The following is a 24,996-nucleotide window of genomic DNA, read 5'->3' as shown; positions in this document are numbered from 1 at the left end:
TTCGTGGCCGGTGCTCGGCATCTGATGCCACACCTACGACCTACGAGGCCGCATGGCTGCACCGCGCTAGTAGCATCGTCGGCTGTTTAAAAACAGTCGGATGGTTTCTTGGTTCGTCAGCCGCGTCGCGTGCTGTCTGATCGGAGGCAATCGTGTGACGCCGAGAGCGCTCGGAGGCAATCGTGTGGCACGCAGCATCATAATGGTACAAATACGCTCAAAGTAATATGTTCAAAAAACAGAAATCTTCATATGAAGCACATAGCAAGCACTAAACAGGAATTCTAACGCTATTTTTCTTGAACTGGTCGTGGATGTTGTTGGATTTGGTACTAGCGAGGTTGCTTTGGACATAGCAATGTTTAGAGTACAGTCCGGGGCCATTGAAGCATCCCATCAGAATACCTGCGGAGCAGACGGGTTGTCATTATATCATCGAATCAGACATGCCATCGCCATCACAGCACTGCCATGGTCGGGAAGCACGCCATCGCAAGTCGCAACATCGTCGAAGCAAACGGGCTTGCGTCGCAGCATCGCCCTAGGTTGCCGTTGTAATATCGCCCAAGCAGCCTTACCATCGTCGTCGCAACACTACCACCGTCGGGAAGCACACCGTCGCAATATCGTCGAAGCAATCGGACCTCCGTCGCAACATAGCCCCAGGTTGTCGTTGTAATATCGTCGAAGCAGCCATGTCGTTATCGTCGCAGCACCATCACGGCCGAGAAGCACGTCGTCGCAACATCGTTGAAGCAATCGGGTCTCTATCACAACATCATCATGGTCATCAATCATCACCGTGACCATTTGAAGCATGCTACCATCATGGTTGGTCATAGGATCGTCGTAGCTATATAAGCACCCATCACGGTCATCGAAGCACGACATCTCAACATCATCGAAGCAGCCGGGTTGTCATAGTAGCATCGTCGCGGCTGTCGAAGCGCCCGTCGCGACCATCGAAGCACTCGTCGCGATCGTCGAAGCACGGCATCGCAATATCGTCGAAGCAATTGAGATTCCATTGCAGCGTTGTCATGGTCGTCAAAGCAAACAATCACATCGAAGCGGTCGGGTTGCCATCGTAGCATCGCCACGGCTGTCGAAGATCCCACACCGACCATCGAAGCAGACCATCGCAACATCATTGAAGTAGGCAAGTTGTCGCCGTAACATAACCGCAACCATCACACACACACGCGACCATCAAAGCATGTCGTCACAACATCATCGAAGCACTTAGGCTGCTGTCGCAGCATCGCCACGGCCGATGAAGCACACAACTGATGTGCCATCCCCGTGGTTACCAATGCATGTTGTCGCGACATCGTTGATGCGTACCGGCGTACTTGTGGCAACACCGAGACGCTCCCATTGCAACGTCTTCCGGCATGCGTCGCATCGTAGCATGAGGCCACACGAGTCGATGCCGCAGACCAGATACACGATGTTGGAAGGTCAGACCCTGTTTTTTGTTTGTTGCAAAGACGGTCGTCCGACCCTCCAAAGCTTGTTGTAACTAGAACAATTTTTTTGTTTTGAAAAACATTGCTTTTTTTGTCTATTTGTTGTTGTGACTTAAAAAAGGTCTTTTAGTTTAACAATACTTTTGCAGAAGTGATTTATATAAAAGATTGAATTATTTTTTACTGTTTTTTTCGTATTTTTTGTTGCATTGGCTGATATGTTTAATTGCAAAAATACGACCAAGTTTTTGTTTTTTCTATTTTTTCATCTCTTCTTGAAATGCAATCAAATGAACCCTAAAAAAATGATTAGATGCAATGTAGACAAGGCTAAAGACTTGGCAGCATTGACCAGACCGTTACAGTAAAAATCAATAGATGCACGTAAAGTAGGCTGGCACGGCAAGTCACGCCAGAAGATGAGATGAAGCGAATACGTCAGGATGGAAAGCGACCCATGTAATAAATTCCCACCCGTCGATCCAGCAGATTAATCCAATGGTGGTCTAGGCGGCTGATGTTACATGCATATCAGTCGGATGATTCTCAGCACGCGCCTTCCTTTTTATATAATTCCTTCATTTTATAAAAGCATCTTCGCTTCTACCGACGTTTTAAAAAAAAAATACAGCGTGTGATTTAGCATTTTTTAGCGCGCCGACGAGCGCCGGCTCCAGCAACCGTAATATGTTTTAGCGCCCGCGCGTTTTAGCGGACGTTATAAATTAAAACGTAAAACTAGTTCAACACGTAAAATATATGCATAGATTTGATACATAATTCATTTATATAGATAATAAACTAGCCCAACACGATAATATAGATAGTCCAACACGATAAAACTACATAGATAGATAAAACTACTCCGAGTCGTCACTCTGGGTGTTGTTCGAGGTAGATAGACATGCGTTCTCCCAACGTTCATCATCAGAAGTGAAGATGGACGGCAAACCGTTGTTGACGGCCCCGTACTACGATATAGCGAGTAACTTGCGCCGACGTCTGTCCTGTCGCTCCTAGCGACGCCTTGTCGTCCTCTCCGCCTAGAAGGCGTTCTCGGCGTCGACGTCCTCCGGGTGGCGCCACTCCGCCATGGCTCGCTCGTCCTCCTCGACGATGAGGAGTCGGCGCTGCTGCCGACGGTGCTCCTGACAGTCCTGGTCTGATATCAGACGAGGTGGAGGGGCGAGGTCGTGCGTCTGCTCGCGCGTGTAGACATCCTGATAATTCATCTGCGCACGAGGCCTCCCTAGGCGCCACGCCGCCGCGTCGTACGCGCGGGGCGGCCTCGTGCACGGTTTTGAAGGTGCCGAGGCCGAGGCGGACGTCGTCGGACCTGATCTCGGCGTAGTAGGCGCCGGAGGGGCGCTCACGGACGCCGTGGTAGCCCGAGGTTCCACGGCGACGCGGCGGCATGGTGGCAGAGGGAGCGGCAAGAGAGCGGCGAGGGAGAGGCTGAGGGAGCGATCAGAGAGCGGCAGAGGGAGCGGCGAGAGAGCGGCGAAGGAGCGGTAGAGGGAACGGCGAGAGCGAGCGCGTGGCTATGGGCATCCGCGTGGTGAGCGGCACATTTTATAGGCGCGCTGAAAGCGGTGCGCCAAATCTAGCGCGCGGCCGCCCGCTTTCTCCCCCCCCGCGCGCTAGTTTCCCGCGTCCGCCGGAGCGCGCGATTTCATCCCGCACGCGCTAAAAGTCCAGTTTATCCCGCGCGCGTTTTTTGACGCCGCTGTTGGAGATGCTCTAATGTACTCCCTCCTACCTCTGGGCATGGGTAGTACGGCCCGGGGACCCGGCCTGAGTCCGGCCAGAAAAACCCGAGTCAGGCTTTGTGTTCGGGTCGGGTTCGGGCTTAAAAATCAGGCCCGAGAAACAGTTCGGACCGGATTCGGGCTTACAAAAAATGGTGATTTACACGAAGGTCTCGCCCGGCTCGGCCCGATATTCACCTTTTAAGACCATTCGGGCCAGACTCGGACCTGGATTTGCGTTTTTTGGCCGGGCCGGGTCGGGCTTGGGTTTGGGATTTTCAATTCGGGCTTTGTAAAGCCCGGCCGAAGCCCGGCCCGACCCGGGATATGCCCAAGTTTACTCCCTCCGTTTTTAAGGTTTTTTTTAGAAATTTCACTAGAAAATTACATACACGGTAAAATGAGTGAATCTACATTCTAAAGTATGTCTATATACATCCGTATGTAGTCTTTTAATGAAACCGTTAAAAGACTTATATTTAGGAACGAATGGAGTAGTATATAGTATTTTTTGAGATTTAAGTTAATCAACTACAGCGGAAGCAAAAATTATATAACTAAATTTGTATCTGTTTAATAATATATTATTTTGCTTTCACCGCATTTGGTTAAATTCACCGTTAAATTTAATCTCAAAAAATGTAATTAAGGGAGTATGAAAAAAGTACCGTGGGTACGGGGCATCTTCAGATTTTTTTGAACAATGTCACATACACGTACATACAAAAATAGCGGAAACAGTGAAATAAATAAATAAAGTGTAAACGCCAGTGTCAAGTCTAAGACTTAAATCTTAGTGAATTGGTTCAACCACGAGAAACCTAACCATCTGAGCTACAGTAGCTCAATTCATGGCATCTTCATGACTATGTTATGTCTAGCTAACCCCAATGCACGACATAGCTATGACAAGATGAAGAAAGAAAGAAGAAAATAACTCAGAGACGATCTAGACGAATTACAACAACAATCATCCTCGCCAACCATCTCTTAATGTAACAAAGACAATAATAAATGTTTCATAGCCTCAACGTCAAGCAAACGAGAATGATACTCAAGCGTCATTGTTGGTGGATCCAACCATCGAAAGCCAAATCCTAGGTTTGCACCTTAAAGATCGAGTTTGTGTAAATTTGGGCAATATCTTTAACAAGTCAACGACCCAAAAATACCGACATTATCAAGTATAACCAACCATAGGGCCAAAAATGTTGTTTTCATCCTGGAGATCAAGTCCAGGTACAGTACTCGAGAAGCACCATAAAAAATCGTCATGTGTTGTCATCACAAATTTACACGATCCCAAGAGCTACATGGAGTGGGTAGCCAGGTTGAAGAGAAGCCCTGGGTCAACATCATTGCTATTATAGTAAACAATGTCAACCAGTGATCATGTAACTACGGTCAATGAATGAATGAGCCGGCTAAGCCCCTGGCTAAATGCGTAGCACGATACAAAGTGAGATGCCACGCAAGTGAAAATCATGCCCGCACAAATAGATAGTCGAGCCGTGACAAGAGTCGATTGCCACCAAAGAGTACGAACGGGGAAGGCAGCCATCCCACTTGCAATGAAGATTGACGAGTGAGTAGGCCGCCAACATAGCCAAAATCCCAATTCAGGAACCAAATAGACCCATATTTGAACAGGAATCAAAGAATGAGATATAATAATAAATACTCTAAATAGTTCCCAAATAAGTGTCAGTTCCTATGAATTTTATTTGTGTCCTTTTAAAAATGACTATTTTTGGCATTCTTTTATTTGTTTTCAACGAATAAAACAATACTTCTAGTATAAGAAAACCCGAACCTCCAAAAAATCCACCTTCATGATTGAAGAACTGATGAATATTTTTCAAAAGAGTGCAACCCACACTTCAGATGTAAATTTAAGGTGTACTTGATAATCAAAACCAATAATTGTTGAGGTAAACTAAAGCAATGTGAGGATTTTAAATAAAAATATGATAACAAATTTTCTGGGTAAAAATGTTATAATTCTGACAAAGTAGGTAGTAGCGACCTTTTGCATGTTAATTCAGTTATGGAATTTGTATACCATTAGAACAGTGGCTTTGCACTGTTTATGTTTGTTGTAATTCTATTACTATTTTCTTCATATTTTATGATACTTTTTGTTCCGATATTTCTCTCATGAGTAGGGTACGATATATGTGCGAAACTACCACCACATCATCGATTATTATTTGATTGACGAGTGGGACAACTTGAATTGTTGTGGAAAGTCAAGAGTTATATTTGTCAAATTATGGTGTTTAGAGATTAAAATGTACTTTAATAACAGAAGAGACAAAAAATAATATTTTTTGCTTTTGACATATCTTGCTTTTTATTCGAGCCTTCTTGATATGAAATCGTGAAGAGTCGGATTCCCACATATAAAGTCTAAAGCACCAAACAGCAAAAGGTCATTCCTTAGTGAAAAAGTAGCCAATAGATTATGTGCAATTATGCAATGCTTTCGTCTACCACGCGGAAAAAACAGAAAGAGCTTAAGATCACGATTGATTCATATGGTCACCTTTTAGCCATTTTTTCCTCAGTGTTAACTAATAAAAGCGACTAAATATGAGAAAGGGTAAAACGTTGGTACCGAAAATAACATATTACCACAAATCATCGTGATTTCGACTGCTAACCGCACCTTGCCCTCGACGCAGTTTCTTAAAGGCTGTGAAAATGACAGCACGAGGGTAATGGGTTATAGCCAATTTGAACCGACGATTACTGATGCAGATTGATAATGACATGAGGTTCCAAAGCCTAAAGACATCGGTGGAGCTGCACACTTTGCATCCTGTGAGACACATGCATGTTACTATATTTTATTTATGCAGGTTTTGTTTGTCTTTACTAGTTTGGTCACCGACCGTCCACCTGCGTATGGCTAAAAACCACGTACAAAGGGCGTGGCCGTCGATTTGAACACTTAATTAGAAGAAAAAAATGATTCGTGTTAACCTTGCCATTTATCTCTTGCTTTCTCCTTGTGAGCGTCTACTGATGCGGTTGCATCGGCTCCTTATCTTAAGGCTTTTCATAATGATGGTAGCTTAACCGGTATATGTACTCGAAAATAACAAAAACGTTGATGTAGTAGGAAAAAAAAAGTAACATAGATAAATATCGTACGTATCATGTTGAATATTATGTTATTTTGATAGTAATATATGATGTTCCTCATTATAAAGTATGAATAGCCTAACTCTTGAGTGCACAACAAGAAACCAGTATGCGTATGTTCCCTGTCCTCGTAAACAAGTGTAAAACGTAAATTTGTTTTCCACATAGAACATAAAAGTTATTATCATACAGATATCCGAGAAAGGCAAATAAAAACGTAAAACATTGCACGTCCAAATCCCCTAAATTGCTTGGCAACCATTTTTTTTTCTCTATCTCGCCAAAATCGCCTTTGGCCCCATCTTCATTCCATCTCGCAACTGTGAGAATGCGATGTCAACCAAAGCCACGGGCACCCAAATATTCGTAGTTGTGCACCGGCATCATGGTTGTTTAAAAAAACATTTTTTACTGTACAATTTTTTTAAAAAAACTTTTTACGAACATACATACACATATATACTACACATGTGCAAAAATTCATTTCATTTTATTCTCATAAGTGCCATATAAAAAAGACAAATATGTATTTTCAAATGGACCAGAATTTTTGTTTTTGAGCCAGAAATTTGTTTTTTTGTACAGCTTACAAATTACATTTTTTCAAAACCAAGTTTTATGGATCAATAGTGAATACATACAAGTTTACACAGAATTATTTATAATATTTTTAGAACTTTTAACTCTGGTTTTAGATATATTTTTTAAAAAGACACCATGGTTTGCGAGCACACAAACTTCGCACTCATGGCCGTCCAGGTAGCCGCTTTGGATCCATCAATCCATAGATACATCTAGTTCCATAACAAGTAATTAAGGACAAAGGGAGCATCAAATTATTTTTATTATTGCATTTTCAAAAATTCGAGGATTAGATATGCCTAGAAATTTTAATATTGTTCTTCCGGCATTTTTTAAGATTTCGTGAATCAAAATGTATAGAAATGACACTAACAGTGATATTCCTTTTTATTCTTAGCATCACTAAGGGCATCTCGAACGACGACCCGTAATTTTCTCTGCATCCATCCACGGACACGGATGCACTAGGGCACTATCCAACATTCTCCGGAAACATTTCAAACACCATCCAAACTAACTGAACAAAATTCATGCAAACACTATCGAAATTATATAAATAAGACGGATTTCATATAGATATGGCATATTTTATTATATTTACATCAACTAAGCGGTGCTCGTCCGGCTCCGGAGGTATATTAATACATCTAATCTATGATCGCCGATGCCCATTCCCCGTGTCCGACCATGACCCCCAAGAGCTGACATTTCGCCTTCTCCAGTTATGCCTCGGCGCTCTCCAGCTCCGCCTCCGGAGACCCGGAAAGTGAGGTTGTTTGCCTACACGTTGCCGCCAGGTGGCTAATCATCCGACGATGTCAAGTCCACCAAGCTTGGCTTCAGCGGAAGGGGAGGAGCGGTGGCCTTTTTGGGACCCGAGCAACGTCGGCCTATTGTGCTCTACTCTTCCTCATTGATGGATGTGTCTTCCACCTCATCGCCGGTCTTGCCCCACACATCGTTCACCGCCTCGTCAAACTCCTTGTAGGCGACCTCCAGTTTCGCATGACGCTGATGGTAATGCCAGTGGTTGTGGCGGATGTCGCGGGTGGAGTGGTAGTATTCAAGCAGTGCTGCCTGCTCCACCAGATCCGCTTTTTGGCGCGATCGCCCTACCAGCGACGAGCTGCTCATTCGCCTATTGGTGCTTCTGGAGAAGGTGGTGGCTAATAGACAGAGTCGACCTACGCCTCCCAAAACTGCTCCTGCCGCTCCTCCAACACCATGTCCATGTAACAGGCACGTGCCCCGCTGATGGTCACGGTGCAATGCACTGGCGAGGGTGGCATGAAGGAAAAGGAGGGTGGCACACCTGCTCATTGTTGGCCGCGTCCTCCATTAGGATGTCGTCGTCCTCTGGTAGCCTGTCGACCAACCGACCAAAGGCAATAGTAGCCATCTCCTTCTTCTGGTCCGTCATCCGCCCATCCCAAAGAGCTTTGGAGCGCGAGGAAGCCATGGTGGGAGTAGCGCAGAGAGGTGAAAGGATCGGAGACGGATGGTCGTGGCTATGATCGAGGAAGCAACTTATAGTGGCAGAGGGACGGATGGGTGATGCCAGCATAGTCGTCTGGGCAGCCGTGCGGCATTAATGTGGACGTCAGACGTACAGACGGGTGTCCATCGTGTCGTTTGAACGTGGAACAGTCGCCTGCACCAGGAAGCGCGCCGCTTCAATGCCCACGTCAGTGAGAAGTCGCATCTGCTTTGACCAGGCATGAATGCGACACATATATATTGGAGCGACTCTAACTTTTTCGAACGGGAAGTGCACGGGCAAGGGAAGGGGTTTTGATGGATCAAGGCGGTCAGACGCGGGTTTGAAAACGATCCGATCCGTGCAAAGCCTACGTTTATCTACAATTTAGAAGGAAAACACGTTCGGACAGTCCCATGGATCGATACAGAGTTTAATTAGAGCAACTCTAGCAAACCCCGCGTTCGTCTGGCCGGCAAAACGTGTTTGCAGTTCGTGTAAAACAACTTTTGCGGGCTGGCCTGGGCTGGGACAGATGCAGACCCCCCAAACGGACCCGTAAAAGAGCATATTCGCGGAATATGCTTTGGTGGGGGAAAGCGCGGGCTGAAATATCCCCCCACCAACCGCTTTCGCTCATATGCGGGGCACCGCAACGACGAGGTGGAAACCCGTGAATACGCGTGTTGGGACCGAGATTTTGCTGTGCCCCGCAAAATATTTGCGGGCCGGGACGAGATGCGGGGTTTGATCGGGCAGATTTTCCCGCTCCGACCTCCATTTTAGCGGTTATTTTCCGGATCGGGGCGGGATGCGGGGTCTACTAGAGTTGCTCTTACACAACACGTCCGAACCGCACGCCAAACAACATATGACATTCAGGTGGTGTTTCTTTAGGGGGACTAGACTTAAAAAAAAGTCTATTTTAGTCCCTAGGTAAACGAGGGACTTTTCTTAAAGGCCTAAAAAAAATTTACTGAAGGGATTTTTTTTCTTTAGTACGTAAGATTAAAAAAAGTAGTCCTCGAAAAGAAACACCATCCTGCGTGCCTGCGGCAACGGTTGAGAAGCCAACCGCATCCCCCACCTCGTTCGTACCCTCCCCACTTTCCCCGGTAAGAAATTTCGCTCTCGTGTCTTTGACTCCCCCGCTTTACCAGTCGCCACACAGTCGTCGTGCGCTCGGGTCGCTTTCCCTTTCCCTTTCCCTTTCCCCCGTCCGCCGCCTCCACCCACAGAAATCCTCCCCGTCGAAGCTTCCACCTCGGAGCCCACCAAATCCTCCCACCACCGCCAACAACAACTGCTCTGCCTTGCTACATACATAACCCGCTCATCGCCCCCCAATCCCCATCCCCGTCCGTCCACCAGCACCCCAGCCCGGCCAACCTCCGCCGCCGCGTCCCCGCCCCATTTCTCCCCCGTTCCGCCGCCGCCGCCGCACGCGGTCGACCGCGCAGGCCTGACTGACAGGTGAGCAATGCTCTTCGCGTGGTCATTACAAGTCGGAGCCTGGCAGGCGGATTTGGCGCGGCCTGCCAGTCTTGGTAACATCTTGCGTGGCGATCTGGCGGGGGACCGCGGCGGGGTGCAGCTCCCGGTGTTTCGGTTTTGGTTCGGTGCCCCGTTTTGGATTGGATTGGGCGAGGTGTTCCTTAATTTGGCGGGTTAGGTGATTTGGCTATTCTAATCTTAACCTATTCTGTATGTATGTTGAGTCATTATTAAGTATAGGAGTAGACGCCATGGGCTCTCCCTCCCAGTCGATGGACTGGCTGTTTCAGTGAAAAGAAGAGGAGAGAGCACCTGGATTGGGGTGGTAATCTATTATTAGGATGCCACATTTCGTCGGCCGGTGGAACGCCTGAACCTAACCTATGTGCTATGTTCAGTAAAGCAGATGCTGTGGACACTTCTAGTTGATCAACCCTTTGTTATGTTCCAAGTCAAAAGATGGAAAATAAAACCGCCCTTTTGAAATTTGTAGCCTAGGGGATTGGCTATTCTAATCTTGGCCTGCGACGTTTGCTGATGGATTGGGTTTCTGAACCTGATCTGTATGTTGAGTGAACTAGACGCCGTGGACTCTCCCGGTCGATAAATTGGTTACTTCAGTCGACAGAAGAAGAAGAAGAAAAGAACCGGATTTGGCTGATATTCTAATATTAGGGCGCCACGTTGCGGGCAGATGAGATGGGATGCCTCAACCTATGTGTTCAGCAAAGCAGATGCTATGGACGCTTCTAGTCGATGAACTGTTTGGCTTTTGAAGCTGAACAAACCGTATGAGTTCTGAAGTGTTTAAGGGCCTGTCCAAGTGTTTAAACATTTCTCTGTCTGTGAAGTGAAATTGCTTAGTTCACCGTGACTCGTTGACGATGACCAGATTTCTTTATCCGTTAGATTCTTCATGTCTCCATAGGATCTGTCAGATATATATTCTCTTTTTAAAAGTTTGTCAGATATATATTCCATTCTGTACTCTTTTACACTACAGTCAACCTCTTGTATCTGATATTCGCGGGCTTTGTTTTAATCAAGCACTTCATTTCCTGTAGTTATATATAGAAAATAGAGGTGAGATCTGCATCATGCATGCAAGAAAAGGGTGATGATGCTTGCATAGTTACAATGCAGTAACACAAATACGGCAGAACACAGCTTGGGCTAAATGCACACACATAAACAACTTATATAGCTTTAAGACTTTAACTAAACGGCATAATCTGCAGGGCCACCTAAGCTTTCTTCAATACCTAGTTTTGGGTGAGTATCCATCATATGTTTGGCCAGTTTTCTTTCCGTCTTGTGTACTCAACCTTGATAGTTAGTTTGTATAAGCATATGTACAAATAATTAGGGGCTTCTTTGTATCCACAATAATTATTCGGATAACTACTTGAGAAAATATATAATACTTTGAAATTTAAATCCCACCGCATCTAGACCCGTTTCAAATCTAAATTTCACACTGAAATCCCCCCAATCTACCTAGCAGTCACTTGTCATTACAGGCTCCTACAGTCGCCTTTGCACCCCTAAACTCTTGTCTCGTATTTGTGTGACCCCTACTGTTCACCATCTGTGGCAGGCTAATATTTTCCCAATAAAGAAAGAGGCTTGTCACGAGCCATATTCGTTGGGCTTGATTTGAGTTTGGGTCTGAACTATATTTTCTCTACTACAAATCTTTCCCTGTCTAATGCCAGTTATTTTGCTCCAAAATTTGTTACTCTTGTTTGAATATTGCACGTCCTTAGCAATTGATGCTTCTACTATTCAGTTAGCACCACTTCATCTTCTTCTCTATTGGGATGCTCGCTTTAAGTCAATCACGTGGGTTTGATTTTCCAGTCTTTGTAAAATTGATCTGTTTGACAAGAAAATGCTTCTGCTATTCAGTTAGCATTGCCTCATCTTCTTCTCTATTGGGCTGCTCGCTTTAAGTCAATCACGTGGGTTTGATTTCTCAGTCTTTGTAAATTTGATCTGTTTGACAAGAAAATAAAACAGGAAAGTTCATTATTAATCTGTAATATTTGCTTCATTTTCGAGAGGGTTTCCTGTTAGTCCTATTCTTCTTTATCTTCAACAAATGCAATGGAATTGGCCAGCATGTGACTGTTTGTAGGTGGTGCATACTCATGTTTTAGTTTCTTTTGTGCACATTGGAAGAATGTGAATGCAGAATTAATTCAAGATAATGTCTGTAAATCTTCTATATATGTTGTATGAAATTTCATAACCCAATTTTTCCCTACAGGCACCAACAGAGCTATGAAGTATTTTGAATTCAGATGACATAAGGAGTATTGAGTCTTATATATTTGTTTAGAAAGAGATGAAAGTTGGTGCTCTTCTGACCTCTGCTGGAATCAACATTGGTCTCTGTATACTTTTCCTGTCATTCTATTCCATTCTGAGAAAGCAGCCACAAAATGTTAAGGTCTATTTTGGGAGAAGGATTGCTGAGCAGCATAAGCGGCTCCGAGGGGCTTTTATTTTGGAGAGATTTGTTCCGTCCCCTAGCTGGATTGTGAGAAGTCTGCAATGCACGGAGGATGAGATCCTATCTACTGCTGGTTTGGATGCAGTTGTTTTCAATAGAGTTCTAGTATTTAGGTGCATACATTTTTTTACCTTTGCTTTCTTTGTCTCTCCAATATTTACTGTTTGATGTTTATGAGAGATATCTTTTGAGTTGTGCAAGGTCCACTTTTGAAAATAGCAACATGCTGATGTGATTTTTTAGGCTATATTGCTTTCACTTTAATCATTGATATGTGAGTGACATGATTTTCCTTCTTCAAACTAGAAAATTCTGAACATTTTAATATGAAAATCCAATAAGAAAATCGAATTAACTTTGTATAATTGCAGAAAAATAGGAATGTGATCTGATATCTTAATGTAGAGATGAATAGAAACAACAAACTTAATAAACTTAAGCACCTCCTAGATCAAAATGAAACCGGTAGACTAAACTAATCAAATGGACAATTTGAGGGATGTTTGTTGCAGTTTAGTCCAATTTAATTACTTCTGTGTCCACAAGCATTATTTAATCGCCAGCATTCTTGGTAGATGTGGGTTTCTTCTGTTTACAGATGATGTAAACATCTGTATACTAAAAGGAAAGGAAATTATATTAGAAAACCTCTTTGCTCTGCTCCTGCTTATTGTATATCCTTCCACTTCATAGTTCGAACATCCAAATTCAGTTACCTGATGTATATTTTCCAACAGCATACGCATATTCTCCTTAGCTGCCATTCTTTGTTTATTTGGAGTTCTCCCCTTGAATTATTTTGGACAAGATATGCTTCATGAACAGCTTCCTTCAGCATCATTGGAGACATTTACAATAGGAAATATGCAAGAGAAATCAAAATGGTGAGCAATTGAACTTTTCTTATTTGGTTATGAGGAGGCTAATTTGTTTAGTTGAATATGCCATCTTATATGCTTCATTTTTTGTTTAGCTGATTTATTCCATGTTTCGGTGTTACCTTTGATCTAAGTTAATAGTTCTGCGTCTGTCGTATAAACTGGTCACGTAGTCATTTAAACAGATTTCTTCGGAACTTATAAGTACTCGTGGATTTTGTTTGGTCGTAACTGCAGGCTCTGGGTCCATTGTGTCGTGCTGTACATCATATCTGGTGTAGCTTGCTTTCTTCTATATATGGTACGCACCAGTAATTTGACCATTCAAAATTACTTAAATGTTCAATTACCTTAATCTTGAGAAACCTTATTTGTATTTATTTTTACATTGTTGCTTTAGGAGTACAAGCATATTGCTAGACTGAGGTTACTTCATCTTGTTCGAACAAAGACCAAAGCTAGCCACTTTACTGTCCTTGTTCGTGGGATACCAAGGTCAACTCATGAATCATTCAACAGCGCTGTCGAAAGTTTCTTTACGACGTACCATGCACCGAGTTACCTATCTCATCAAGTTGTTTATAAAGTTGGGAAACTTCAGAAGATAGTGGTAAGCAATATCTATAGTTACCTGATATTCTGTTTTGTGGAAATATAATGCTACCACAGTACCACTAGAGACTCCTGCTTAAATATTGTTGTACTTGAAGTCTTATCTCCGCACTATCCCGTAAAAATGAAATACTATTAAAATTGTTTCATAGCCACTGATAAACAAAAGCAGATCAGTCGCAGAGCACATGCACGAGCAACATTTTCATTGTCAGTCAAGGCAGCCCAGGCCCCAGGGGTGCCATGGTGATAGTTAGGCGTTAAACAAAAGTACTTTATCTCATGTCAGAAGACATGAAACTATACCTCATACGACTGCATATTAGGAGATTTAGCAACTTAAATAACAAGTAACATCAACATAAGGGCAGCACCAGTTAACATCAATTAGCAACTAGCAAGTCCATAGCAAACTAATATGTTGGCATCTATCATGGCATGACATGACTTCCAACACACGCCCTCCAGCCTCAAATCATTTTGTTTAGATGATAGAAAGTCTTCTTTCAACTTCAGCTTCATTCTCCTCATCTACATCTAGTTCCATGGCTTTAAACATCCCTCTGTTTAAGTAGTTGTGATCTCTTCCCTAGGATTACTTGTCACCAATAATATTTTGTAGCATGCATAGATTTTGTACCCCCTCTGTTCCTAAATATAAGTCTTTTTAGAGATTTCACTAGGGGGCTACATACGGATGTATATAGACACACTTTAGAGTGTATATTCACTCATTTTGCTCCGTATGTAGTCCCCTAGTGAAATATCTAAAAAGACCTATATTTAGGAACAGAGGGAGTAGTTTTTTAGAGCAACACAAACCGCCTTTATTCGACCAGTAAAGCAGGACTACAATTACCATAAAGAATGAGATTACGAGAGGCCGGTGAGCTGTTTGACCAGCACCATCTTTGCATATTGCTATTGGCTTGTCTAGCACATTAATGAGACATAACGTGGGAAATAATGGAACTCTTAAAACTCATGCTAAGTCCTTTGCGTAATCTGTAGTGCAACTGCGCAGGACATTATGTCGAACTGAAATTCAGAATAGGCTGTTGTAAGTGTACATGTATTTATTTTTGTTGGGTAATTCAAAACTATTATACATGCAACACATGCTCTTATGATGCAGGATCATTCCTTTTCTTGGCTGTCCATTTCTCCTATATCATGAGGGAACTATTTTCAGATATTTGAATCAGTACCCTCACTGCATCTTCATATAGTACTATCTGTTTGTAGTAATAACTTTTAGCCTTACTTTTCAGACAGGTGCAAAGAAGGTTTATAGGAAGTTCAAGCATTTGAAGGACACCACAGTCGATCAGACATGCAGATCTGTGACATATCGATGTTGTCTTTGTGGGGTGTCCTCAAATTCGTTCCAGTTGTTGCCCACTGAAGAGCAAGAGAGGGGAAAACCTTGTGTGAAAAATTCAAACTTGAACTTACCTGCCGAGGTCAATTAGCTATCATTTGGTTCTTTGCTTACTATTATCCTCATTAAATTATTCTAATCTCCTACTTTAAATGTGCTCACCGAATACAGGAATGTGCGGCTGCTTTTGTATTTTTCAAAACACGGTATGCAGCGCTAATTGTATCCAAAATTCTCCAGACATCTAATCCTATGAAATGGGTCACTAGTCTGGCCCCAGAACGTAACGACATGTACTGGTCAAATCTTTGGTTACCGTACAAGCAGCTTTGGATTCGCCGCATAGCTACACTTCTTGGTTCTGTTGTTTTTATGTTCATTTTTCTTGTACCTGTGACATTTATACAAGGTCTAACTCAGCTGGAACAGCTGCAGCAAAGGCTCCCTTTCCTGAAAGGGTTATTGAAAGGGTAAGTAATCTTAATGCTTAGAACTCACCTTGCTATTATTAAATGCAGGGTCTAACTCAGTCGGGGCAGCTGCAGCAAAGGATCCCTTGATCTGTATTGACAATACAATGTGCATTAATCAAAATGACCCAGTTTGTTAGTAGGATTTAATCTAGGGTTGAGTATCCGAGATAACATTCAATTATTAGGCCTTCCCTTTATCTAAAAAAGCTATCACAATTATGGCGGTGGTTCAAACTAGAAGGTATTAGTTTTGAGTCATATAATTCATATTTGTCCGGTCCAATTCTTGATCTAGGAATGCGCATGTGCCTTATAAACCGGACGGGCGGGAATACAAGTGTGGAGATATTACAGTCTTTAATTCATCATTACATCAAAATTTAATGATCATTAATTCTCCTGCAGGAAAATCATGACCCAGCTAGTAACTGGATACCTTCCGAGTGTGATCTTGCAAATATTTTTATATACTGTCCCCCCAACCATGATGCTATTTGCGACACTAGAGGGACCTATTTCTCATAGTGAAAGGAAGAAAAGCGCCTGCTGTAAAGTATTATACTTCACCATTTGGAATGTCTTCTTCGTCAACGTCCTATCAGGTTCTGCACTTAACCAACTGAATGCCTTATCAAGACCAAAGGACATTCCAATGGAGCTTGCTAGGGCAATTCCTTTACAGGTGAATCACATATTTATGGTCTGTTGTTTATGAAGATGCAAAAGATAGATATTTAAGTAGGTATATACAGTGTATTTATTTGTTTTTAGGTTGGGTTTCTCCAGGTTCTCACTGCATTTTAATTTTATTGATGACTTCTTTTTTACTTCCATTTCAGGCTACCTTCTTTACCACGTATGTTCTGACTTCAGGATGGGCTAGTCTGTCGTCGGAAGTTATGCAGCTCTTTGGTCTTATTTGGAACTTTGTAAGGAAATATATTTTGAGAATGAAAGAAGATAGTGATTGCATCCTCTCGTTTCCCTATCACACTGAACTACCAAAAGTTCTGTTGTTTGGACTATTGGGCTTCACATGCTCTGTGCTAGCACCTCTGATCTTGCCCTTTTTACTACTGTACTTCTTTCTTGCCTACATCGTGTACCGAAATCAGGTGAGAAACTAGATATAAACTTCAAATATTTAATTTGTTTGTAAACAAAATTCTTATTTGAAGTTTACATGCATAATTTGGTCTATAATTATGAATAAAGTAAAAAAAAAATGTTCAAATGTGTATGCGATCATTTTGTTTGAAATTATTCTTTTTTTTTGAAAAGGAATTATTCTTTTTATAATGGGCAAAATTAAATTCTCGTGTGCTAGCTCCATTTGAGGTGAAATGTAATCTTTGTCTTGGATATACCATTTCATATGTTTTCTCTTCTCTTGTATAACTTTATTGTGGTTCGATATCTTTTAGTTATTTTACCTGAGTTGTAGGATAACTCGCACCGTTTTTCTAGTTCGTGATTTCTTTACACTACAAAATGTTCGTGGAAGAATGTCCTCTGTGCTCCTATATATAACCTGATCGGTTGGTAATTTACCATTTTCAGTTCATCAATGTTTATTGCACAAGATACGACACAGGTGGTCTATATTGGCCAATTGCATACAATGCAACAATATTCTCTCTGGTGCTGACCCAGATCATCTGCCTTGGTGTCTTTGGCCTTAAAGAATCCCCAGTAGCTGCAGGCTTCACTGTACCTCTTATCATCCTCACTCTTTTATTCAACCAGTATTGTAGAATGCGCCTTCTGCCGTTATTTGGGACTTTCCCTGCACAGGTTAGTATAAGTTTATGGAGGTTAACCTAAATGAAAGAAATTAACATTTTTATGCTTTCAACTGGGAGTAGGTAACTGACATGTTTTATGTTCTGAATACCTGACGCATCTCTGAATAAGACATACTCCCTCCGTGCCACAACATTAGCTTGAAAAACACTTAGATTGTGGGACGGAGGCAGTCCCTCCGTCCCAAAATAAGTGTCGCAAATTTAGTACAAATTTTGTACTAGACCAACGACACTTATTTTGAGACAGGAGGGGCTAGTTGTTACCACTTGAAAATGGATGTTGTTATGTATAGTTCTCACTTGCCATTATTTGTTGTTGGGCAAACACAGGTCTTGATAGACATGGACAGAGAAGACGAGCAATCGGGCAGAATGGAAGAGATTCACGAGGGCCTTCATTCTGCCTATTGCCAGTCCACCGACACGGAATCGGCCGATGACATATCTCTGGAAAGAGTTCCAGCTATCAGCACAACAGATGAAGAGGGCAGCGGCAGCTCAGGTGAGCCTAGCAGCAAAGAAGGCGCCGGCCAACCAGGAGCTACAATTCGGACGGCACAGCCGCCCGATTCTCAACCCGAATTGTCTCACCCGACCCTGAAAGGGCTCCCCGTTGATCGGCTGCGGCGCGTGGTGAGATCACTGGGTTTCATGATCGGACTGCAGAAGAGAGGCGTGTCAGCGTGAGCTGTGGTTGGTGAATGTACAAACCGCATACAGTGTGCACATAGGACAACACAGAGAGACAACAAGATACCATGCAAAAAAGAAAGAAGAGAGACAACAAGATACACACATACGGATACTACGCGGCTCCAAGGGTAAAAAAAAAATGGAGTGTTACCTGTTTATCTTTCTTTTTTTGAATGAAAGTCGATGTATTTTGCCTGTTTTGGTTGCAAGGGTGCAATTTTGTGTTCAAATCGATGTCGGCGCAACTTTCAGGCCATTCTGGTTGCAAGTTCGTTTTCGTGCAACCTCAGCTAAACCAGCTCTTGTAAAAGGAAGCAATCCAAGCCTACATGTGCTTTTCTTCTCAATTGTTACATGCCAGGATGGTTCCCCTGATCTGAGCCGTGCATATGATAGACTGATAGGTAATCAACCTCCCTAAGCATTGCATTGTGCTAACTTGTTCCATGACGCACCCAAGTCCCAAGAGGAACCGTCGACGGCAACACAGCGCTGGTGGATACGCCGATCGCTGCCGCATATGTCTGCTTGCCATCATAGCAAATACCACTGCTGACTGCAGGTGCTGCGATCTGTGTGTTTAAACTGGTTTTCACGGCCCCAATTTTAATTGCTAATTATATTAGTATTATTAAGGGTGCGCCACCTTTTCTTTTCGGTTGAAGCGTTGCACATGGTGATGTCACAGGCAAGAATGTGGTTGTTCGTAAGATGCCACATAATATTGAGTCCTGCTCCGGTACAACTCCTCACTAAATGTATAAAGAGTAAGATGGAATTTTCGTAAATCATTAACGAATTTATAATATTGAGTCCTGCTTCGGTACACATCTCCTTTAATTTAAATGCATTAACGAATTGATTTTCAAATTGATTCAACACCTGATTTTCATTTTTTTTTTGCATTAATGGTTGCGGCCCAACAACCACTAGTATGTACGCATTCTCTCTAATAATATTGATTAATGTTTGTGTCCCCACAACGACTACATATTTTTCTAATTTAGTTGTATTACTCCCTCCGTCACGGTTTAGAAGGCACGCTTGAAAATCTCTAGGACCAAGGTAGTCATCGATTGGCTGTGAGATATAGCAGGTGTAGATGCTAATGCGACTAATCAACTGAGAAAATACTAGTACTAATGCGTGACCAGCAAATTGGGAGGGCACATGCATGACTAGTACTAGTACTAATTAATAAGAGTAATTGATTTCGCGTCTTAAACCTTGTCTATTTTGAAAACGCACATAAGTTTAACTGTGCCTTCTAAACCGCGACAGAGGGAGTAGTGACTCAATTTTTAAATTATTTTTTTGCATTAGTTACAGCGTACCAACAATGACTATGTATGCATCCCTTAATAATAGAGATTAATGTTTGCATACCGTACCACTAGTATGTACACATTTTCTTTAATAACAGAGATTAATGATTATGAAAGCTGTTTTGAGCCGGTCGGCCGGGTCGGCCGGGTTTAGCTTGATCTAGTGGTAGCTTGAATAGGCGTCCAGGAAGGACAACAGCTCGCAGTCGGCCGTCGAGTCGATCACTCTGATCGATACGGGGCAGAGCAAATGGATCCTTGGGGCATGCCTTGTCTAGGCTCGTGTAATCGATACACATGCGCCAAGTTTTGTTCTTCTTTAGCACCAGGATGGGGTTCGACAACCAGTCCGGGTGGAAGACTTCCATGATCAAGCCGGCTGCTAGCAGCCGGGGAACTTCCTCACCGATGGTCTTCCGCTTCTCGGAGAAGCGGCACACGGGTTTCCTGACCGGCTTAACGTCCGGCCAGATGTGAAGAAAGTGCTCAGCGAACTTCCTCGGGACCCCGACGTGTCTTTTAGGGACCATGCAAAGATATATCGATTCTCACAGAGGAAGTCGACGAGCTCGCGTTCCTATTTGTCGCTAAGGCCGGCCCTCACCACGACGTACTTGCCGGTGGGGTCGGCTGGGTCCAGGGGGACTCTTGGTGTCTTTGCCCGTGGCCGGCTGGAACTGGGCCTCCGAAGCCGGCTGCTTCAGCTTGGGCTCGGACATGGCTGCCGGCTCGCGGCGAGAGCCACAAGTCGGTCGACCTGTCGCCACTCCTCGACGATTACGAGCGATTCGGCTAGCTTGGAGCCAGCCAGAGCACACACGGATGATTTCTTGTAGTTGCTGGCGACGGTTATGATCCCGTACGTACCCGACAGCTTCATCTTCAGGTAGGCGTAGTTCGGGACCGCCATGAATTTGGCCAGGGCAGGCCGGCCCAAGATGGCCTGGTAGGAGCCGGTGAGGTTGACAACCTCGAACCAGACCGGCTCCGGCGGAAGTTCTTCGACGAACCGAACATCACGTCCAGTCGGACCTTGCCGATCGGCGAGCAAGAGTGGCCGGTGACGATGCCATTAAATACCGTCCGAGTCGGCTGGAGCTCGTACTCCAGGATGCCGAGCTTCTCCATAGTGTCGCGGTAGAGGATGTTGATGTTGCTACCGTCGTTGACGAGAACCCGCGTGAAGCAGCACGTGCACCGCCGGGAGACGAAGGTGGGGTCGAGGACCAGTGCATAGTCGCCCGACGTCGACATCATAGCCGGATGGTCCTCACGGGCCCAAGTGATTGGCTTGTCCAACCAGTGCATGTACTGGGGGACCAGCGGGGCAATGGCATTGACCTCCAACGCGCGCTTGCGCTGGCTGTGCTTGTCGTCATCCTCACTGGTGAAGATGATGTAGGTCACATCCTGTTGAGGGTAGTCGTCGCGGGCACCGCCGGCTCCCGGAGCGGGAGGCGGCGGTGCAGGCGGCAAAGCCTCGCCACGCGCGATCTTGGTGAACCAGCTGCACTGGCGGGTGGTGTGCGTCGCCGGCTTGGCCCCGCTGTGGAATTTGCAGGCCCGTCGAGCATGGCCTCGAAGGTGTATTTGGCCTGCCATGGCTGCTTGCCTTCGTTGGTGCGTTGGCACTGGCTGGAGCCTTGGCCGTCGGCCATGCGCCCGTCCTTGACGGTTGCGCCCCGCCGGGTGCCGTGGCGGGCGTCCGGCTGGTCGACCTTGCGCTTTCCCTGATCTGACTAGGATCATCCGGCTGCCGTGGCGGCAGCCGGCTTGGCCATGGTCGGCTTGTCGGTCGCGTCGACGAGTACCGGGAGCTTCATGGAAGACTCGGCCACGGCGTACTGATCGACAACGGTCATTAGTTGCACAAGGGTTGAGGGTTCCCGACGCATGAGCTTGTGCTTGAGGAGGGTGCCTTCTCGGCAGCCGTCGATGAAGTACTGGATCGCATGTACTTCATGGACGCACTCACAAAAATTATGGAGCACGGTCCATTGCGTGAGTAGCTCGATCGGGCCCTGTACGCACAGGGTGAGCTGCCGGGGGCGGCCAGGGCACTTGTACGTGCCGGTGAAGTTCTGCACAAACGCCTCCTGGAAGTCCAGCCAGTCGTTTACGCTGCCGGCCGGCATGCTGTTAAGCCAGGTTCGGGCCGAGCCGAGCAGCATGAGGGGCGCATAGCATACCGCTACACGCTTGTTGCCGCCGGCGATGCCACCTGCGGTGGTGTAGTCGGTCAACCAATCCTCGGGCTTGGTCGAGCCGTTGTACTTGGGGGTGTTGCACGCCAAGGTGAAGCCCTTGGGGAAAGGCTCTTGAGGATGCGCGACCCGAAGCACGGCGGGCCGGCAGTGCTCTCCTCCTCGACGACGCGGGATTTGGCGAGGCGCTCTTGGAGGAAATGAGCGTCCTGGTCATTAAGCTAGCGCGTGCTAATTCGTGCGGACGCCGACACGCGGGGTGGCGGCGGTGCCACCGACCGATCACGCTCCTCGCGACGGCCGCTTTGCATCGACTCGTGGTCGCCCTGGCCAGCCGGCGCCCGCACGCGGCTGTCGACGACCGATGGGCTGCGGACCTCGACAAACACACCGCAAAAGAGTATTACATCAAATAGATCTCCATGAAGATCATGAATAACATGGTATTGAAGATTAAAGAGAGAGAAGAAGACATCTAGCTACTAGATATGGACCCGTAGGTCTGTGGTGAACTACTCACACATCATCGGAGGGGCAATGGAGTTGATGTAGATGCCCTCCGTGATCAATTCCCTCTCCGACAAATTACCGGAAAAGGCTCCCAGATTGGATCTCTCGGGAACAGAGGCTCCCGGCGGCGTAAGAGTGTTTTCGTTGCTCTCTTTGGCGATACGGGAATATTTGAGAATTTATAGGCCAAGAATTAGGGTTACGAGACCTGCAAGGGGCCCACAAGCCACGGGGCGCGGCCACCCCCCAGGGCTCGCCCTACAGGCTTGTGGCCTCCCGGCAAGTGCCTTGCCCCCTACTCCAAGTTAGTTGCGAGTCTTCTGGTCCAAGAAAAATCTTTCCGGAGATTTTATTCCGTTTGGACTCCATTTTATATTCCTTATCTGCAATATTCAAAAACATGAAAAAAATAAAAATTGGCACTAGGCTCTAGATTAATAGGTTAGCCCCAAAATAGTATAAAACAACATATAAATGCATATAAAGCATCCAAAACAGATAATATAATAGCATGGAATAATAAAAAATTATAAATACATTGGAGACGTATCACCTGCCGCGACGGTGGTGAGCATTGGCACGCGAAGATGCCTCGTTCGTCTCCCGCTGGCCGGCTATGGGCTGGCCGGCGTCGTCGTAGGTCCTTGAACGGGAGCCAGCCGGGTCGCGAAACGACTGTGCCAGCTGGTGCTGTTGCGCATTGGCGGCCTCTACGAGGATGCGGATGCGCTCTTGCTGCGCGTCGCGGGCCGGCCCCTCGAGCCCCTCCAGCTCGCTCAGGGAAGCATGCGTAGCTCGCATGTTCTTGACAGGGGTATCATAGAGGGGGTGGTCGCCGGCCATCTCCTGGCCGATGGCGCCTCCGCGGCGTTGCACGTGCCCGAGCCGGCTGGGCCCGGGGGCAGCCGGGGTGAGGCCATGGGCCGTGTTGAACTTGGCGCTGGGTATCCTCCAGCGCATCTGCCTCGCGGAGCAGTTGTTGTTGGTGGCTGTCGAGCTCTTGGGTGGCGACTGTTGGAAATATGCCGTAGAGGCAATAATAAATTAGTTATTATTATATTTCTTTGTTCATGATAATCGTTTATTATCCATGCTATAATTGTATTGATTGGAAACACAATACTTGTGTGGATACATAGACAAAACACTGTCCCTAGTAAGCCTCTAGTTGACTAGCTCGTTGATCAAAGATGGCCAAGGTTTCCTGGCCATAGGCAAGTGTTGTTACTTGATAACGGGATCACATCATTAGGAGAATCATGTGATGGACTAGACCCAAACTAATAGACGTAGCATGTTGATCGTGTCATTTTGTTGCTACTGTTTTCCGCGTGTCAAGTATTTGTTCCTATGACCATGAGATCATATAACTCACTGACACCGGAGGAATACTTTGTGTGTATCAAACGTCGCAACGTAACTGGGTGACTATAAAGATGCTCTACAGGTATCTCCGAAGGTGTTCGTTGAGTTAGTATGGATCGAGACTGGGATTTGTCACTCCGTGTGACGGGGAGGTATCTCGGGGCCCACTCGATAATACAACATCACACACAAGCCTTGCAAGCAATGTGACTTAGTGTAAGTTGCGGGATCTTGTATTATGGAACGAGTAAAGAGACTTGCCGGTAAACGAGATTGAAATAGGTATGCGGATACTCAAGATCGAATCTCGAGCAAGTAACATACTGAAGGACGAAGGGAATGACATACGGGATTATATGAATCCTTGGCACTGAGGTTCAAACGATAAGATCTTCGTAGAATATGTAGGATCCAATATGGGCATCCAGGTCCCGCTATTGGATATTGACCGAGAAGTCTCTCGGGTCATGTCTACATAGTTCTCGAACCCGCAGGGTCTGCACACTTAAGGTTCGACGTTGTTTTATGCGTATTTGAGTTATATGGTTGGTTACCGAATGTTGTTTGGAGTCCCGGATGAGATCACGGACGTCACGAGGGTTTCCAGAATGGTCCGGAAACGAAGATTGATATATAGGATGACCTCATTTGATTACCGGAAGGTTTTCGGAGTTACCGGGAATGTACCGGGAATGACGAATGGGTTCCGGGAGTTCACCGGGGGGGGGGGGGGGCAACCCACCCCGGGGAAGCCCATAGGCCTTGGGGGTGGCGCACCAGCCCTTAGTGGGCTGGTGGGACAGCCCAAGAAGGCCCTATGCGCCATAGGAAAAAAATCAAAGAGAAAAGAGAAAAAAAAGAGGAGGTGGGAAAAGGGGGAAGGACTCCTCCTTCCAAACCTAGTTGGACTCGGTTTGGAAGGGGAGGGCTGCCCCCCTTGGCTCGGCCGAAGCCCTTAGGGGTCCTTGGACCCCAAGGCAAGGCTCCCCCTCTTCCCCCTATAAATACGGAGGTTTTAGGGCTGATTTGAGACGACTTTTCCACGGCAGCCCGACCACATACCTCCACGGTTTTTCCTCTAGATCGCGTTTCTGCGGAGCTCGGGCGGAGCCCTGCTGAGATAAGATCACCACCAACCTCCGGAGCGCCGTCACGCTGCCGGAGAACTCTTCTACCTCTCCGTCTCTCTTGCTGGATCAAAAAGGCCGAGATCATCGTCGAGCTGTACGTGTGCTGAACGCGGAGGTGCCGTCTGTTCGGCACTAGATCGTGGGACTGATCGCGGGACGATTCGCGGGGCGGATCGAGGGACGTGAGG

At 45.5% G+C, this 24,996-nt stretch overlaps 1 protein-coding gene across 2 annotated transcripts; it reads left to right on the top strand.

Moving 5' to 3' along the window:
* The first annotated feature begins 9,586 nt into the window (after positions 1–9,586).
* On the top strand, positions 9,587–18,621 carry LOC123447050 (CSC1-like protein RXW8). 2 transcript variants are annotated; one of them, XM_045123612.1, is made up of 11 exons: positions 9,587–9,896; positions 12,187–12,545; positions 13,170–13,316; positions 13,548–13,611; positions 13,711–13,920; positions 15,194–15,385; positions 15,475–15,773; positions 16,182–16,458; positions 16,616–16,891; positions 17,337–17,570; positions 17,912–18,621. In XM_045123612.1, exons 2-11 carry the CDS (start codon positions 12,265–12,267, stop codon positions 18,266–18,268), a joined length of 2,337 nt encoding a protein of 778 aa, XP_044979547.1. In that variant the 5' UTR covers positions 9,587–9,896; positions 12,187–12,264; the 3' UTR covers positions 18,269–18,621. The 2 variants fall into 2 exon arrangements, with proteins under 2 accessions (XP_044979547.1, XP_044979548.1); XM_045123613.1 differs by lacking the exon at positions 9,587–9,896 and adding an exon at positions 9,923–10,095.
* The last annotated feature ends 6,375 nt before the right edge of the window (positions 18,622–24,996 follow it).

The sequence above is a fragment of the Hordeum vulgare genome, chromosome 4H, assembly GCF_904849725.1.
Source record: "Hordeum vulgare subsp. vulgare chromosome 4H, MorexV3_pseudomolecules_assembly, whole genome shotgun sequence".
Classification (NCBI taxonomy): Eukaryota; Viridiplantae; Streptophyta; class Magnoliopsida; order Poales; family Poaceae; genus Hordeum; species Hordeum vulgare.
This window is presented reverse-complemented; position numbering and strand designations above follow the sequence as displayed.